Genomic DNA, 18,656 nt, shown 5'->3' on the forward strand with positions numbered 1-18,656 from the left:
AACGGGATCGCAACCCTCAGTGTTGCGCCCACACCGCGCTCAGCCAGTGAGCGGGAACCGGTCTCCACATGGGATCCGAACCCTCGGCAGGAGCGCCGCCGCGCTCCCAAGCTGCGCACTCTCCAGTGCGCCACCGGGCCGGCCCCCACAAAGTGTTCTTTTAAGAGATTGGATTGAGTCTGGGGAAATGACAGCAGCAATAATAAAAAGCATCATAAGGCTATCCCAAGAAGTAAACTAAACAGAGGTTAGGGGAAGCTGGAGGAGGTTGAATCTAGCACTTTCCTTCGTGAAGGGGCCAGATGCCTAGCAGCCTGGCCCTTGTTTGCTCTCTCGCAAGAGTGGCCGGCCATCTGGGTCCAGCCACCTCAAAACCCTGCAAATTCTTTGGCCTGTGCTTTCCTGCCGGTACCCACTCCCACAGATCTCTCAGGGCCTCCCCTTGGGCACCACACCTAAGTGCTCTAAGCACAGGGCGCAGCTCTGGTAGACGAAAAACCAATCCAGCGAGGGCAATGTGGAGAGCAGAGAGGCTGGCCCGGGGCCCATGGGGAACGTCCAAGGCAAATGTGCGGTAAGTCGGGTTGGTGGTGAGGAATCCTCCACTGCTGACCATCCCCACCCTGCCTTCCTACTAGGGTGGGGGCTGGGGGTTCTCTATCTTCCCTGCCTGGGCCTTCCTGCTGAACACTCCAAACACAAGCTCCAGTCACATGCTGGGTAGGAGGTCAAGCAACTGTGAAACACATCTATATGGCCAGGGTGCTTGAAAGAACCACCCTCCCCTCCTGGCACAATCCCTACAGGCTGCTATGACTCCCCAACTATTTACAGAGCACTTACTGTGCCAGGCACTGTTCTAAGCCCTTCACCTGCAGGAGCTCATTTCGCCCCCAGAACAATACTAAGACAGGTACTAGTATGATCCCTATTTCACAAATTGGGACACTGAGGTGAAGTGACTTAGCCAAGGTCACACTGCTGAGAGGTGACAGAGTAGGGCCAGGCCCGACTGCCCATGAGTCATGCCCCTGCTGGACACGGGGCTCTAAGGAGGTGGCCCACAGAAAGCAGCAGGTGTAGCCCTTATCCTGCGCTTTAGGAACAGCTCTCTGCCTCTCTCAACTTGAATACCGACTGCCCATGAGTCATGCCCCTGCTGGACACGGGGCTCTAAGGAGGTGGCCCACAGAAGGCAGCAGGTGTAGCCCTTATCCTGCGCTTTAGGAACAGCTCTCTGCCTCTCTCAACTTGAATTCCTCCCTTTTAAATGGGGCTCCCAGCCCTCCCTGGGGCACATGCGGGGATGTCTTAGAGCCTGTGCATGTGAAGTCCTTGGAGAGTACCTGGCATGTAGTAAGTGCTCAATGAACGAGAAGTGATTCCTCCTTCTCTCTGCCCACTTGCCAATTACTAACACAAAATTAAGTCATCGGAAGTACACTGCTGCCCGAGACGTGAGTGGAGGGAGCAAGGTGCCCAGGCCTCCATGTGGAAACTGAGGGCTCCTGACAGGAGCCTCCAGGGTAGCGTGAGGCCAGCCAGCCTCAGCAAGAGCTGCTGCTGGGAACAAATGCTTCTGACTGCTCTGTGTGGCTTCTGGAGGGACAGGGGCCGGAAGAGCTGAGTCGGCAGGTGGAGCCTCAGAGAGGTCGTCAACCCGCTCACACTAAAGCTTTCCTGGGAGTTTGGGAGGGGAAGGACCTGCAGAGGAGGGCCAGAAAAGCCCAGTGCTCCCCAGTGAAGGGGTGCAACAGGCAGACGACCTTGATGCAAACCATGGAAAAAAGGAGCAGGATAGCTGAAGGGTCAAATCCCAGCTCTGCCACCTATTGTGATGCTGGACTTTAGTTTCCTTGTCTGATAGTCTGAGATGCCATCACCCATCTCACAGGGTAGACTGTATTCAGAGAGAGACAATCTGTGTCACCTCAGCACAGGTCCGCATTGGCCAAATGGAGGGAGGCACTGGAGGCCCGACGGTCACAGGAAACCTGCCCCAGGTGGACCTTCTAAGTCAGAGCCCAGCAGGGTCAGTCCTTGTGGCATGGCCAGGGCTCCAATCACTGACGGATGGTGGTAATGCAAGGGTGACGGTGAGGGCATATGTGCAGCCACAGCAGTGAGGGGTGCCCCGCCCCAGCTCACCTTCTGAGCCCCCGAGAAAGCGTGGTAGAAGCAGGACACGTAAGTCATGATGGCCTTCTCATCTGGCCTCAGAGTGCCCACAATATCTGCACAGAGAGAGAGACAGAGAGAGAGAGGCAGGAGAAGAGTGAAAGACGCAGGCAGGGCGGCCGGGCCGGCCCAAGGCTCATGCGGGAGAAATAGTGCTTGCTCTGGACTGGAAGCCAGTCCCCAGCTCAGGCCTGTGGGAACATCTTGACGAGGTTTTGAGGAAGGGGAGACAGAGTCCAATTGAGGTGTATTCTTTTTCTAGTCAGGCCTGGGTTCCTGACAAATAAGCCACTGGCTCTATAAAGGAAGCTTTGTTTTGGGCTGGAAGGCTCATATGCTAACTGATCTTTCTGAAGACATAAGTAGGACAGTATCATGAGTGACTACCTACCACCTTTGCATAAAACCCCTAAGGGCCTCCTGTGGCCCTCAGAGTAAACCAAACTCCTTATCCCACACTACAATGCTCCTGTGTGGCACGGCCGTCCCCTTGCTTTTCACCTCACTCTCCTCCCCTTGCTCACTTCTCTCCAGTCACTCCGTGAATAAGCCGAGCTTATTCCTGCCTCAGGGCCTTGGTACTTGCTTTACGTTTGGCCTGGAATGCCTTTGCCACAGATCTTCATCTGGTAGCTCCTGCTCATTGCTCCAGGTTTACCCTGCTCATTGCTCTCGTCACCCCTCCCCAAAGATGGCCCCAGCTAGAAGTTGCCCTCAGCCATTTCTACCCCACCATCCTGTCCTTCTATCTGTCTCACACACTGGAACAGAAGCTCCCTGATTGCAGGGGCCTTGTCTGACTCAGTCACTACTGTATCCTCAATGCCTGGAACAGAGCCTGGCACAGGTTAGCTGCTCAATAGCTATTGTGAGCAAATACTGAATGGGCAGCACTGCCAAGGAGTGGGGGGAGTGGCTTCCAGTCGGAGAGAGGCAACTGCCATCTGCAAGAGAAATGAGGTGAGTGTGGGAGGCGAGAGGCTGCAGCAGCATTGGGCGGTGGCGGCGAGGAGGGCCTGCCTGGCCCTGCCTGGTACCTTCTGCGCTCCTGAAAAGGCATGGTAGAAGCTGGACACATAGGTCATTATGGCCTTCTCGTCGGGCCGGGCTGTGTTAACAATGTCTGCAAGTGAACAACAAGTGTTAAACCGCCCAAGTGGGGGTGGAGGGGAGGTGTAGCTCACCAGGATCCATAGGCTCCCAAGGCCACAGCCATGCTACAAGGACCCTCAGAGCTGACTCAATGAATCTGGTGACTTAGGCGGGCTTGGCCACACCTTCAGCCCCTCCCTCCCCCACGGTCTCTGGAAAGGCCAACGCTGTGGGAACTGGATTAAAATGAGGCCATTTCCTCTCTCTGAGAATGGCCTCAAGGGGCTGCTGGACAGTCAACTCCAAGGGCCACCAGAAGCCAGAGGCATGGGTCCTGGCTGGGAAATGGAACAAAACTGGAAAAGGAAAAAACAAATACTCCATTCTGGCAGGCTCCAGACTCTGTGCCTGCTGCAGGCAGGGAGGGGAGAGGCCAGGGTTGCTCGCAAGAAGCCTGGAGCCAGCCCTCCTCAGCCACCTGGTCCCTCCCTGGGCCCTGGCCAATCCTTCAAGCTCTTTCTTCCTCACTTTCTCCATTCTTGGATATGTCTGGCTGGCCGGCTCAGGCTGTCTAGTTCTGGCTCCCAGGGTGACAAGACTGTCCCCGGTTCACCAAGATTCACTTAGCCCTTCCCACTGGCTCTGTCAGCTCCCCAAGGTGACCCTCAGGCCCTTGGCCAAAACCAGTCCTGGACAGATGAAGCCCCCAAGAAACACGGTGTTGACTGAACAAAAGGGATTTACTTACCCTCTGCGTCCAGCATCTTGGGGATGTCAAGGTATTTCTCAGCTACTTCGAAGGCATTGTTCAGGTTGGTGACTGGGTCGTCCTGCAGGGAGGCAGGTGGGAGAAGTGGGGAGAACTCCGTCAGGTGCAGGATGCAAGAGCAGAAGGGAATAAGGGCTGGTCTGGGAGGAGGGCTGGAAAGGTTTCTTTAGGGAGTTCTCAGCTACTTGTGCTGTGCAGGGAGGAGGGCACACCCTGGATAAATTCAATTCCCACCAAAGGAGTGCCTTTTAAATCTCTGAAGGCAAACTATGGGCCTTTTCTCCAGAAAAATGCAGCTGCACTCTTTTCATATAATTTCCAGCCATCCACAGGCCTCAGATTAAGCCCCTGTCCTGAAAACAGGAAGGTGTGGTCCACAGGATTTGAGAGAGCTCTGAGGGTGGAGTAAAGGAGCAAACCAGGAGCTTCCATGCTCCAACCTCCCCAGAGTATCCCTTCATGCTGCCCCCGCCCCAGATCCCTCATGAGCTCCACACTGCTTACAGGATGAGGCCCACTGCACCCTAAACCTCCGCCGCCTCCCTTACAGTGGCCTACATGGGCTAGGCGCAGGTGTACGCCCCCCCCCCCCCCCAAAAACCCCCCCCCCACACCCACACCCCCCCCCCCCCCCCTTAAAGGGGCCCCCTTGGGTTGGGCCCGGGTTTCCCCCCCCCCCCCCCCAGTAGAATGCCCTCCCCAAGCTCTAAGCTGCCTCCTCCTCCAGGGGCCCTTCCCCATCAGGCCAGCTCAGGTGCACCACCTTCCTCCACACATTTGTCTGACCCTATGCCCTGCCACCCTCATTTGGGGCCTGAGCGCATGTGCATGGCCTTGTGTGGCCAGTTTGCTTTGCACCCAGTTGTCCTGCTTTCCCCCTTAGGCTGGAGGGCAGGGACTGGATCTGATAGTTTGTACAGGCAGATTAGAATGGGACCCTGCAAAGGAAATGCTGGCCAGTGGTGATAGTTTGAATTCCTTTCCCTCCTCCCTCTTGGGCAGAGAGGAAGAATGCTTCCAGAATCCAGGTTAAGAAAAGGGAATTAGAAGGCATGACTGGCCAGGCCTTAAAGTAACCCTAGGTTGATTGCAATGCCCATGGAGGGAGATGGGATAATCCCCAAGGGGAGTAAGGGAGGTGAGTCAGCCTGAGTGAGGGGTCTAGGAGAAGCTGATGAGGATCTCCCGGCCTGCCATCAGAGCACAGAATCCAGCTTTGAAGGCCAGTGATGGATGGTGATCCAGAGTTAGGGGCATCAGACTCAGGGTGTCCGTGGGCCATCAAGGGGAGCTCAAGACGCATACCTTTCTCAGCTTGTCATACTCAATCAGCTCTGGTCTGTGCCGGTGGATCAGGGCATTGAAGGCAAGACCGTCCTTCCAGCTAGGAATGGAAAGCCAAAGGTTACAAAGAGGGCACTTGCACTGTCATGGGAGTACCAAATGGCCCTGGGCACCCATAGCAATAATTAATTCCCGTTTATTGGAAGTATAGCATATGCCAGGTACTGCAGGGAGATGGATGGCACAATGGCTATGCACATGACCTCTGGAGCCAGATAGTCTGGGGTCAAATTCTCGCTCTTCCACTTACTGAGAGTGTGGCCTTGGACAGTGAAGCCACATAATGTTACCTCAATTTCAATGCCTATAAAATGGGGATAACAACAGTACCTACCTCATAGGGTTCTTGTGAGAATTAAATGAGTAAATGCTTTAGACTAGTGCCTGACATATGACAAATATATTATAACTGCTGGCTACTGGGGCAGCCTGACCTGCCAAGGACCAGACACACAAGGCCCCACTGAAATGGACAGGCACACCGCAGGGGTGGTGCCTGCGCTGCATTACCTCCACACTTTGGCTGACCTGACCCAAGGGAGGGCCAGTCCACTGGTCGGCTAAATGCCAGGATAGGGCTTAGCAAGAGGGTCTCTGGAGGAAAATGATCCTCCACAAGGTCACAAGCTAGATTGGTCATATGCACTTCTATCTGAAATTATGTTGTTGCACCTTTGTTAACTGCTGGTCACCCCTGCTGCAGTGTAAACTTCCCAAGGGCAGGGACTGTGTTTTGTGCTGCTGTTGCCCCACTTGTGGCACGAAACGGGCACTTCACAAGTATTTACTGATTCTTTAAATAAATAAATGAATGAGGAGTATGGAGAGGATCAGCCAGATGGTGGCAGGAGATGGAAAAAAGCCACAGAGAACAGTGGTCAAGGGAGGGACCACGTGTTGCCAAGGGCACAGCATGATGGGAACGGCCCTCAACGACCAGCGTGGGGCACTGAAGAGCCCGAGGACACAGAGGGGCCTCCATGGGCCCTGCCCTAGAGGCTCAGAGAGATGAAGTCACAGGACCAAGATGGAACTGGCCTCAGGGCCACCCCCAGAGCCTGTGCTCCTAACCATCAGGCAACCACACCTCCTGCTGCACTCTGGATTTCTTGTGCAGGGACTATGTTTGACTCACTTAGGGCGACAGTGGACACATCTCATCTCCCTCTCTCACCCTGAAGGAAAGGAGATTCACGGCAGGGTTGAGTCTTGTTCATCTTAGTAGCCACAGGACACATTTTCCCCAGTACTAAATTCACTAGGAACTCTAACAGCTGATCTCTCTTGAAAGGTCAAAATGAAGGAAGAGCTTTGTTGTTGTTGCTTCTGAGAGCCACCCTGCTTGGGGAGGAAGAAGATTCTATAAGGCCTGCAGAGTGCTGGGCCTTACTGCCTTCAGCCCAGGACGGCTGGGCAGCTGCCTCCTCCCCATCCTCCTGAGAGAGGACCAGGGAGAGGGACTCACTGAGGGCTGGCATCTCACAGACCATGACAAAAACACAGGTAATGAGGGCAGGAGGGAGGACAGCACCTCGGGTCCTGTGACAAAGTGATAGGACAAGATGGGCCAAGGGTGCTCTGGCCGGGGACTTACCTGATGTGGAAGTTCTGCACATTGACATTCTTATATGGGGCAGTCTTTCTCTGGCACCAGAGAAGGAGCCCTTCCTTGGCAGAGGTCTCTGCAAAACACAAGTACAGTGAGCACTGGCTCAAAAATAAACCCTCAGAATTCAGCCCAAATCGGATGGTACTTTCAGCCTCAGGCATGAGGGTCAAACAAAACCCAAGGGAGAGAACATCAGACATAACGAGAGCAGCAGTGACAACAGTAGTGAGAGCTACTCCCACTCCGGATATGGACCAGCCTCTGCCAATACACACAGCCCAGTTTCATCCTCACAGTCCTGACAGGTCACTTGCCCAGGGCTGTCCCAGGACCTGAACCTATGCCGTGTGCCTGACCACAAAGCCTGTGCCTTTAATTGCCAGAACACATTGTCAGAGAAGCCCTTGACACCGGCCTCGGCCTCTTCTGGAAAAGGTTAAAAAATAAGCCATGAAAGGGCTTCTGCTTCTGTTCCCCGTGGACAGCTCAGCTGTCCTCTCTGCTATAAGGGCAGGGAACACGTCAGTCCTGGTTACCAATGCAACCTGGTGCATGGGAGCCCCCTCCACATGCTGACCCGGGTGGCTTTTCTCATCCTGTGGTACACACAGGTACTTGGTGGGAAGCCAAGAAGTCCATTCCTGGATGGCTTGAGCTGACAACCAGGTCCACAGAGGTAAAGGTCCAAGGATTGGGATGTCAAGCAGAAAGAGAACCGGGCCCAGGCCAAACTCTATAACTAGTTAGCTCTGAGACTCAGGTTCCGGAACTGTGAAATGGGGCCAGTCATCCTCGCGTGCTTCACAGACATTGTGTGAGGGTCCGTGAGATGGGGGCTGTGAGAGCAAAAGTGCTCTAGGTGGATACCACGGCCGTGGGGTGAGAAAGTCCATGCGAGAGGTGTGGACGGCTGGGAGGGGACCTCCTTTCACCTGTAACCCCATAACCACTCCTGCGAAAGGCCAGTCCCTATGAGTTACCCCAAGGAAGCAGGGAAGAGACATGAAGCACAAAGAGCACACTTCAGGAATCCTAATCTAGCCCTCCCCAACTCAGGCGGGGTCAGGGTGGGGAGAAAAGGTGTCCTCTGCTTGTCTCTTACCTTCCACAGAGATGTCCTGGATAGCGAACCTGAGGATGATGGTCCAGATCATTCCCAGGGTCATCTTTGCATTGCCGTCCACAATCTCTGCACACAGGGAAGAGGAGCAGAGGGTAAAACAGTTGTGAAAACCAGAGGGAGACCCCTCAGGGGGCCCTGAAGGCAGCCTTCTGTCCCCACCTAGAGAGCAGCTCCCACTGACTGATCAGTTGTCTGAGTGGACCACCTAGGCCTACCCATCTCCTCCCACTGGGGGAATGTGTACTTGAACATTCTGGGAAGCACCACTCCACAAGTCTGCTACTGAGTACCTGCAGGCTTCTGTAATGTTTCCTGTAATGCAGAAGCCGTGAAGGCCTCTGCCCAGCTGGCCAGCTCATTCCCTTGACCCAGCTCAAAAGACTGCTCCTTTATGAGATCTTTCCAGGCATCTGGCCCTTTGTTCACACATCCATCATAGCACTCACCACTCTGAGCATAATCATGTCTTTATGCACACGTGACCCAGACTAGGAGATGAGCACTCCCAGCCCCACCCTCAGGATAAAGATGCTCTTTTTGGTCTCTATGCTCATAGACAGTGAATGTGCATTGCTCTACTGTTCATTGAGAATCTGTCCACTTCCTTCCAACCCCACTGCCACCACCTTTGTCCAAGCCATTGTTGTCTCCCCAGAGCTCAATGTGGCTGCTTCCTATTTTCCCCTCCAATTGCTCTCTACACAGCAGCTAGGGTGGTCGTTTTCAAAAGGCATGTCGGAAGCATGTCATTCCCAAGTAAAGCTCCACTACATGCAAGATGAAACCCATGTTCCTTGGCCCCACTCTCTCCCCAGTATTTTCTAGCTGCGTCCTTTCAGCAAACCAGGCTCTTTCTTGCTTCAAGGCCCTCAGCCTTCTGTCCACCTACAATGTGTGCCCCCCATCCCTTCCCTCGAATATCTGGTCCTTCTCATCCTGCCAGCCCCTTTTTGATTGTCATCTCTCAAATAGCTTCCCTCACTACCCGTCTAAAGGAGCCCCCTTACCCCCAGGTCGTCTCCCTGTCTCCCTGCTCTGGCCCTCACACACCGAACACCATTTGTGGACATGGATCTGTTGGTCTACTTGCCTGCCTGCTGTTTGTCTCACAAGGGCATGGCTGTTCTGTTCACCACTGAACCACCAGTACCTGGAACAGGCCCTGGAGAGGCATAAGCTACTGGGTTTGAGGTGAACCCTGGGACAGGATCAGGGCAGACACTGGATCCTCCAGCAGATAGCATATTTCCTTATCCTGAAAGCTGAAAGCTGCCATCAGCCACAGGCTTATGGCTCTGCTGGAAGAGTTTCTCCACTGTGGCTAACAGAGCCCTGCCTTCCTCTGGATATGTCCCTAGGGAAGGTGGCCCCATCCTTTGGGGACTACCTCCCTCTAAACTAAGCTCACCTGCTGCTGCTGCAGGGAGGGGAGCAGGGAAGGACACAAGGCCAGGCTGACAGGCTGCATGCTTTCTTCCTAACCTAAAACAATCATTCTCTCAACCTTCTGGGAGTGAGAAACAAGGGCTTGGACCACACATCCTTCAGCTTCAGCAACTGAGAGAAAAACCCTTTCGGCAACACCCAGGGCAGCCCTATGTCTGCTGCTAGGTGAGGGCAGTCAGCACCTTATCCTGGAGCCCATCAGCCAAGGGTGCCTTGGGCAGTCCTCTAAATGCCTTCTACAGCCCATGTCTCAATACACCAGGTGCAGAGGGCACAGCAAAATGGCTCCGAAGTGGGAGAACAGCCAGATTGGGGGGGGAATGGGGGACTCCACTGCTGCAGCCACACAGGGGGTGGGGCCAGGCAAAGGGGCGAGTTCCAGAAGGCCATGAGAGACACCTTGGGAGATCCTGCTCACTGGCCCTTGGGAACGGAAAATTCTAGGGTAGGCTTGGTTTGGAAGGAGGTAGAGTGGCCATCCATAGGATGGGGCCCACCTTCCCCAGGGACACACCCAGAGGAAGGCAGGGCTCTATTAGCCACAGTGGAGAGACTCCCACAGCAGTGCCATGGGCCTATGGCTGATGGCAGCTTTCAGGTTTCAGGATGAGGAAATACACTCAGTCTGCTGGAGGGATCCAGTGTCTGTCCTGATCCTGTCCCAGGGTTCAGCACCTCAGACCCAGAAAGTGAGCAAAGCCACCTGCCCCTTCCCAGAATGGGGCGAAGGTGGCTCTTCCCTCAGGAAATCTATGCTGCATACATCCTGAGGGCCAGCCCTACAGAGCCAGGGGATGGGCACAATCTGGAGGAGAGGCCACAGCTCCCATATCCAGCCAGTTACAAGTGTAAGCTGGTCACAGAGGGCTTAGCAAGTTTCCGTGAGGAGAGGAAGGCAGTTTCTCTCATGACATCCACCAGCTGCTTCTCTGACCTGCAGCTGTGCCTCCAACTCTTGTCCACAACAAAGTCATGCTCCTGCGACTTTTAGATCATGTGAAGGGACAGAGAGATGGGTGGAGGCTAGGGTTCTTAGGTGTTCTGAAGCTTGAAGGATGTCTCCATTACGCTGCCCTCCAGCTTTGTCCCAAGGCCCAGTGGTCATAGAGACTGGGAGAAAGTCATGCTCCTGCGACTTTTAGATCATGTGAAGGGACAGAGAGATGGGTGGAGGCTAGGGTTCTCAGGTGTTCTGAAGCTTGAAGAATGTCTCCATTACGCTGCCCTCCAGCTTTGTCCCAAGGCCCAGTGGTCATAGAGACTGGGAGTGAACCAATTTGGGCATGAACAAGGAACATTTTTAGACCAAGTTTTTCTCCAGATAAAAACTGATGACTGCCACGGGTCTCTCCTTTAACCCCTTCTGTATTTATAGACTAGCATTTGAGCAAAATAAATGCAGCTGTGAGAGACAGAAGGCTGGAGCAGAGCCCGGAAGAAAGATCCATGCAGGGACAGAAAATCTCAGGGCCTGATTGAATTTTTAGGTTTTGAGTTTTCTAAACAAACACCAACCACCTTGACCGTGGCATGCAAGGCTTGGCACCCCTGCTCGGAGAGGTCCCAGGCTGGGGCAGAGACTTGGAACTCAGTACACACATTCTGGCGTGGAGTCTTGGCCAAACTCAGAGCCCTGTCATTAACAGCAATTAGGTTTTTTTTTGTTTTTCTAAAAGCTGGGACAACACAGATGTCAGGGCATAGAAACCCTGTTCTGACTGATGAGCAGAACTGTGAGTCTGGGCTGCTGGGGAGCTTCTGGGCCTCTCAGGCCTTGCCTTGTCTCCAAAAGTGCCTGTAAGCTCAACCCCAGAGACCCTAGTAAGAGCCTGCTGCTCTACTGGGAGGGCCTAGGGGTGCTGGATAGTGGGCCTGGGGATCCACACGGGGCATAGAAGAATCCCACGGTGTTCTGAGGCCAAACTCTCCCAGCCTGTACACCCAGAGCAGAGTCTGGGCATTGACCTTTGGACTTGCACTCCCTACCCTAATGTCCTGACTTGGGGCCTCTGGCCCCTTCTCTCCTCTACATTCCCTCCTGCCCACAGATACTAGGCAGGCATAATGGCAAAGGGATTCCTGGCACAGAAAAAGACCGTGTCATGTGTCTGTCGCTTTCTATCACTGTCTGTTGGGACCAGCACAAGGACAAGTGAGGGCGACCAAGGTCCGAGGCAGCCTGCCCCTGTGATTGGGTGCACTGTACTGCGCAGATTTGGATTGCACCCACGTGGGCCTTTCTGCGGGGTGGAGGGGAACTTGTGGGCCTGGTGTCATAGCAAAGGCAGTCATAGTGGTCCCTGTTGAGGACTTCAGCACCCCAAGTGCTCCGCCACCAGCAAAACAACTTCTGTTCAGACCACAGATGTTGTGCCTCAGAGCCTGCATGTCAGAAACTGGCTGGCTCATCTCAAGTTTACCTTCCGCTCCGATGGAGACCAGCTTGACTCCTTTGCTGGCAATAAAGTCCAGTGCTTTATTCACGTTGTTGATTTTGTGCACTCTCATCTTCCCCCGCTCTGGCTTAGGTAGCCGCTCCCCTGAGAGATGTGCACAGAGAAAAAAGAGCAGGGGGGAGAGAGAGACAGAGACAGAAGCTTTAGTTTTCTTTGCTCTCCAAAACTAGGCCCCCAGCCGGCCCACCAAGCCCCTGCCCCAACACATTCTACTGCAGCTGTTAAGGGTTGCATTCTCCTACCTAGCTGGGTGAGCAGTGTCTCTGGGAACCTGCTGTGGCAGGACACCTATTCCAGGTGTGGGCTGCATCAGTGAGAGCCTCACCTGAAATGACCTCCAGGAGGAGCATGAGCTTGAGTCCATCTCGGAAGTCTTCGTCGATGTTCTCGATCTGTGTGCCCGCCTTCCGCAGGTGGGAGTTGCACCAAGCTGTGAAGGTCTGGAGAAGCAAAACAAAGAGTGCCATGGAGAACCAGCTCAGCTGTCGGGCCTCTCTACCACAGTGCTGGGCCACAGCCCTGACCCCACCCTTTGCATACACTGTTGCTGATCACTGTGACCCAGACAGGCAGATATGAGGAAACTGAGGCTCAGGGTGGTTAACAAACCCACCACACGATCACCCAGTTAGTAAATGGCAAAGCTCAGATTTGAACCCAAGTCTGTCAACCTTGCTGGCAAGTGCTCTTTCCACAACACCAAGCTTCCCTGAGGGAGCCCAGTACATGCATCAGACCAGGGCGCCACAGCTGGTTGAAGCTCACTTAGTCACGCAAACTGACTCAGCACCAGGCCCTGGGGTGTCCAAATGACAGGTAGAGTCCCTCCTGCATGGAGCTTATGTCGTCTTGGTGAAGGTCAGCCCTGCATCCACCTGGGAGATCACAGGTCCTGGCCAGGCACTGGCTTCCTTTACCCACTGCCCCTCCTCTCAGGTATGAGCTTGGGCTGCCACTTTCCCATCACTGGCAGAGATGTGACCAGGGACAGATCGTTGCTGGAAAAGAAAAGCCTCCTATAAATTCAAAGTTTCCTTAAGTCTGTCTTGGAGCTTTGGGTGGCCAAACAGCAAGCCCTCCCCTGAAAGGCCAGGAACACAGGCACTCTGAGTCCTGTGCACACCCCCACATAGTCTGGTTTCTTGAAGGCTGGACACTCTGGCCTATCTCTGCCCTGAAGAACATTCCATGCCCCATCCTTCCAAATCTTAAGACCCAATGCATCTTGAAGGGAGAAGGATGGCAAGTGGGAGGCAGGTACCCCCACCAGGGTTAGGCAGCCAGGTATGAGGAAGTTTCTGAGGATCAGCTGGATGGTGAAAGGGCAGTTTCTGGTAGGAAGGGCCTTAAACAAGAAGCCTAAGTCCTGAACCAGAACACACCAATAGTGATGGCAGAACACCCAACTGCAGGGCACGCAGCCTCCTGGTGGTGACTGGCCAACCAGCCCCTGCTAGCTGGAGCATGTCATCATGCATCAGTGCCATAGAACTGTCTCAGATCAGTTAACACCAACATGCCCAGACGCCTCAGCCCCCTCAAGATCCTGCAACAGAGTCTGAGAAAACCCCAAGCCACTGTTTTTCATAGGAGCCCCTGAATCCCACACCCTGACCTGGCCCCTCAATTTGCAGGGGCCAGTGTAGAAGTGGGCAGGCCACCAGGGATGCCCAACAGCACATTCCAGACTGTTGGTTCAGGCAGAGGCCATGTGGGGCACAAGGGGTTTCCACAGAGTTTCTAGCCCAGCACCATGTGTTTTGACAACTGTCATCAGTCCTGCTCATTCAGAGAAAGACTTAACACAGCCTCCCACTAGACAAAGAAGCTGCCTAATTAATATGTTGCACCACAGTGTGGACCTGGCACAAGGCTTCCTTCCAAACAGGAACGGAGGCCACTGTAGGTGGCAGACCACCCCACCCCACCTCTCACCAACAAGGAGAGTTCCTCTGCGGGGAGACAGAGACCTCCCCTGGTGACCTAATACTATTCTCCCAGCTAAGGATACCTTGGCCCACTTCTGCCTTGCCAGTAGCCAGCACCCACCCAGCCCTCAGGTCGAAAGGGCAGCTCCCAGGAGGCCCACACCCCTGGCTTCCCCTGCCCAGTTCTGACTTGGATGGCCTTCCTCTGTGCAGACTCCATCACAGCATCATTCTCTCTAGTCTCTGATACTTCTGTTTCATCTTCTGCCTCCCCCACCGCTGTGAGATCCTTGAGTGGAGGGACCACAAAGTAGGCTCTCATTAAGGAACACAAGAAGTCACCTTACCGACTGCATCTCCCACACTTCTCCTATACAAATATGAATCCAGACAAACCAGGGTCACAACGCTGGTTACACCACTCCTGTGGACAAGTTACCCAACCTCCCTAATGCTCGTTTCCTCTTCTGTTATGCAGTGATGAAGATACCACTTGGGTAGTGGTCAGTGTGAGGACTCAAGGCAACAATGCCCGCAGAGCGCATGGCAGTGTTCAATGAATGGCAGCTCTCCGGAGAGCTCTGCAACCCCTAGGGTCTCCTCCTTCCCAGCCCTGGTTTCAGAAATCCTGCCCATCCTTCCACAGGGCTCTGCTCCCTGCCTTCCCTTGCCACCACACTCAGTTCCTGGCATTTCTCTGGCTGCAATTTCCAGTCATTTTTTGTCTTATTGGATGCTATGTACACATGAGTTCCCTCTCCTACAATGTGCGAGCTTCATGGTGGTTGGAGGTACATCTCACATGCATGTGCAATGCCCAAAACATGGCTGGTCTCTACTGTAGGCAGCGAGCAGGTACAGACTCAGCAGCCCTGTAGAGCAGAGGGCAGCAGCAGACTGGGCTGGGCAGGATGTGGCTGGGGACACCAGGCCTCTGCTCTCACATGTGCTTGAAAGACGCTGTTGGGCAGCAAAGTGGCCAAGTCATGTCCCACAGCCTGAATATGCAAAAAGGCAGTTCCCTGAGTGTGAGTCCTGCTGGGGCCCAGATGTAGGTACCTGTCTCCACAAAGGGCCGGGCACATGTCTGATTGGCACGACTAACCGCCTCAGAATGCATGGGCTACTTCTGCATGCTCTGAAGGGGCAAACCTGGGTTTGAATGCCAGCTCCCCAGCTTACTTGTTCTGTGTTTCCAACCAAGCAACTTTACCTACTTAAGCCTGTTTCCTTCCCTGTAAGATGGACTTTTCAGAATCTACCACCTGCAATTGCTCTAAGGATTGAAGTGGGGAAAAAATGCATTTAAAGCATCTGACACAGTACCTGGCATAAAGTAAGTGCCAAATGAAACACACACACACTGACTGGCTACTTCCCCCCCCCACCCCAATCCCCGGGAAAGGTGAGATCCCATCTCTCCTCTGCAAAGGCCCTCCCTCAGCCCACCCCTGTGGTTTGGTTTGGGGGGGAAATGGTATCGTAAGCAACTATCTGCAGATGTCCCTACTCCAACCTGTGGAGGCTCTAAACAAACCTCGCCTCGTCAGGTTCAGGCCATCTGTCCTCACTGGGGTTGCTGTACTACCTGCACTCCATACACACATCCCATCTGCTCTGGGTAGTAAACAAGAGCTCTGGCTTGGGAGTTATACAGACCTGGATTCAAATCTTGCCTCTCCCACTGCTATAACCTCAGGCAAACAATGAGCCTTGGCTTCCTTGTTGATGAATGGGGACCATAATCTCTTCTCTTAAGATGAGGATTAAACAAAATAATGCAAGTAAATCACGTAGCACTGTGCCCAGCACAGATTAAGTACTCAGTGTTATACATATGTCAAAGAAAGGTCTATTTTTAAGTAAATGGGAACTAATACGCTGTATGGCCTCTGTCTTCCTGACTGGAAGTAGGCAGAACCAGAGTGGGCGCTCAAGGAGAACACCTTGGCCTCAATGGTGAGGAGGAAGAACTCCCCCCTGAACCTGAACCTGACACAGGTTCAGAGAATCCCCCTGACGGGCATCCTGCCCTCACTCTATGCCTGGCTTAGCCTTGTTTTCTCCTCCTAGAAGATGAGGAGTATCCACTGACACCAGAGGCTCATGACACCCTGAACTCTGGGCAAGCAGGACATGAGCTCTTGAGGCCACCCACAGGGAGCAAGTCAACCAGGGACAACCACTCTGTCATGCAGCGAGACTGGCAAGTAGAGGCTAGAGTTCAAATGGGACATTAAAAATGCATAGCTTTTCCAACTTGGTTACAAAAATAACACTCAGCTTATATACTTCCTCTCAGCTTATATACTACTCGGTTTAGACTATGTATGGGGTGGACAGTGTGAGGGTGGTTTCTATAGATGGAGGCCTCCTGTGCCCACCATGCCCCCTCCACCATCCAACATTCTCAGAGAGCTGGCTACCAATCCTGGCTGCCAATAGGTCCCACCTGCTCCACAATGCCACAGGATACCATGGGGTTAGGACACACTCATTCTCTTGACAAGCATTTGCTGAGTGTCAACAAAGGGCCAGGCTTCATGCTGAGCAAATAGTGAGCAAAAGCGGACACGTGCTGTACTCTTGTGGAACTCCCTGTCTGATGAGGGAGAAAATCACACCAACCAAGCAATCACTGAACTACTGAAGTAAAACCCTTAGGAAAAGTGCTAATATTAACAACCTAGCAGATACTTCCAGAGGGCCAACTGGGTGCCAGGCACTGTTCTAGGCACTTTGTCATGTATTGATTTCTCTCATCCTCACAACTGTCTTGTGAGGTAGGTGCCATTATTGTCCCCATCTTACAGATGAGGAAACTGAGGGCCTGACTGGTGAAGTGACTTGCCCACATCAGCCACATACCTAGGTATTAAGCTGTATTTGTCTCTGTCCCATGGTGGGGAGAGTGCCTGATCGATGGGCAGGAGCAGACACAGCAGAGTTCACCACAGAGGGTCATTTCCAAACTATCTGAATGAAAAGGAATTAATAAGACAAATATAAGGGAGACTTCCCAGATAACAGGAAGAGTATGTACAAAAGCCCCATCAGGAGGGACAGAACCTGATGGTCGGAGAAAAGAGGGAGGGAGGGAAGGGGGGGAGGGGCTGGCCTCACAGGGCCTTCAAAAGATCATGCTGGCTGCTGCTGCTGCACAGGGGAAGAGCCAAAGGAGCCAAGGGTCAGTGTGAGATGACCAGGAAAAAGTAGGGCAAAGAGCCTCTGAGAGAAACTTCTTCCTCCTGGCAGAAGGAGGAAGGCAGAGGAGCCATGTTGGCGATGCCGACTGTCATGAGAAATGCAAACCCCGGGTCTCAATTTTACCTGGGAGAAACCAGAGCTACTGGCCTTCTGTGGAAGGAGAGAAAAGAAAACGCGAGGAGCTCTCCTGGGCTTCATTGTCACAGGTCATTTACCAGGGGCAGCACCAACTCTGATCAGCTAGAATGTGGCAGTGGCCATGTCCCCAGCACCTCACCTAAGAGGCACTCGATGCCTTCACCTGCCTGACAAACACTGATTTGGAGGCCCTATTATGTCCTGGAAATGGGAGGAAACAAAACTGACAGGTAATTTACATTGGGGGGGGGGGCCACACTAAAGGTAATTATGCAATAACTGATAATTGCTAGTTCTTACTATTTATGCATTAGTAACTCTAAAACCTCCAACCCCATGATCGTATGCGATATTATCATCTTCATTTGACAGGTGAGGAAACTAAGACAGGGAGAGATTAAGCGAATTGCTCAAGATCACACAGCTAATAAACACAAACACTGGCGGGCACTTATTCCACAACGTCTGAGTGGAATGCGAGGTACTGGTCCGGCGAGGTAGAGCCAGCAGAACCGAGGCAGGAAGGCCCCAGCAGCCATACCTCACTGCCCGAGCTGGAAGTGAGCTCAGAAAGCAAGGCAGGCAGAATGTACCCCAAAATCTAGTCTGCTTCTTAAAGGGTGGCCAGGTGCATGAGGCAGGCAAAGCAGCATCAAGGGTGGCCCTGCTGCTCCCAGCCTGCCCCTGGCCATCCCGTGAAGGCAGCTTGCACTGAGCCCTTGACCTATCTAGGGAGGACGGAAGGATGTGGATTTGTCTGTCTGAGAACACACGTGAAGAAACCACAAGAGCCTTTAGAACTCGCCTCTGCACACTGGCAGCCTGTTAAAGAGTCTTTTCTGGTTGTTAAAATAGCACAGGGTGTGAGTGGGGGAAGAAGGAGGGGTAAAAGAAGGAAAAAGATGAGCTTGTTTGTTCTTTTGAGTATCCACTGTCATCACTCAGAGTGCTGAGGCCCATGGTGAACTGGGTAAGGCAAACTTCAGGGGGCCCCAAGAGCTATTTCTGCTTTGTCACTGTGTGTTGGGGGAGGGAGAGGGCCTAGCATCACTGGTCATAAAGTCTTTCCTGTGTCACAGGGACCCTCCCAGAGGCCAGGATGTGAGATGGCTGGGTGAATGAATGACAGACATTGTTTGGGAGGTGAGCTAAGCAACCAGGAATGTGGCAGCAGTGGGCTTTAATGAGCCATTCAGGATGACTCCCTCCTCCAACCCAAAGAGGTAAAACACTCTCTTCTCTGGGGCAGTCGCTGAATAAGAAACAAACATTCAGAAGACACAGGGCAACCAAGTTGTGTTCCAACAGGCAGAGTGATGTCGAGCACGAGAAGAAAGGATCCTGCGGGGGGGGGGGGGGGGGGGGG

The 18,656-nt window shown here is 53.4% G+C and overlaps 1 protein-coding gene across 1 annotated transcript in view; it reads right to left on the reverse strand.

The window, feature by feature from the left end:
- ACTN4 (actinin, alpha 4) overlaps positions 1-18,656 on the reverse strand; it is a 76,585-nt gene that overhangs the window by 18,955 nt on the left and 38,974 nt on the right. The window contains exons 2-10 of the mRNA XM_008573954.1: positions 12,343-12,457; positions 11,982-12,101; positions 8,095-8,181; positions 6,978-7,065; positions 5,345-5,423; positions 4,019-4,100; positions 3,053-3,301; positions 2,149-2,234; positions 978-1,048 (exon numbers count right to left, since the gene is read on the reverse strand). Coding sequence (XP_008572176.1) covers positions 978-1,048; positions 2,149-2,234; positions 3,053-3,301; positions 4,019-4,100; positions 5,345-5,423; positions 6,978-7,065; positions 8,095-8,181; positions 11,982-12,101; positions 12,343-12,457 — 977 coding nt within the window. The remainder of the gene's footprint in view (positions 1-977; positions 1,049-2,148; positions 2,235-3,052; positions 3,302-4,018; positions 4,101-5,344; positions 5,424-6,977; positions 7,066-8,094; positions 8,182-11,981; positions 12,102-12,342; positions 12,458-18,656) is intronic.

Source organism: Galeopterus variegatus, unplaced genomic scaffold (assembly GCF_000696425.1).
Source record: "Galeopterus variegatus unplaced genomic scaffold, G_variegatus-3.0.2 Scaffold973, whole genome shotgun sequence".
NCBI lineage: Eukaryota > Metazoa > Chordata > Mammalia > Dermoptera > Cynocephalidae > Galeopterus > Galeopterus variegatus.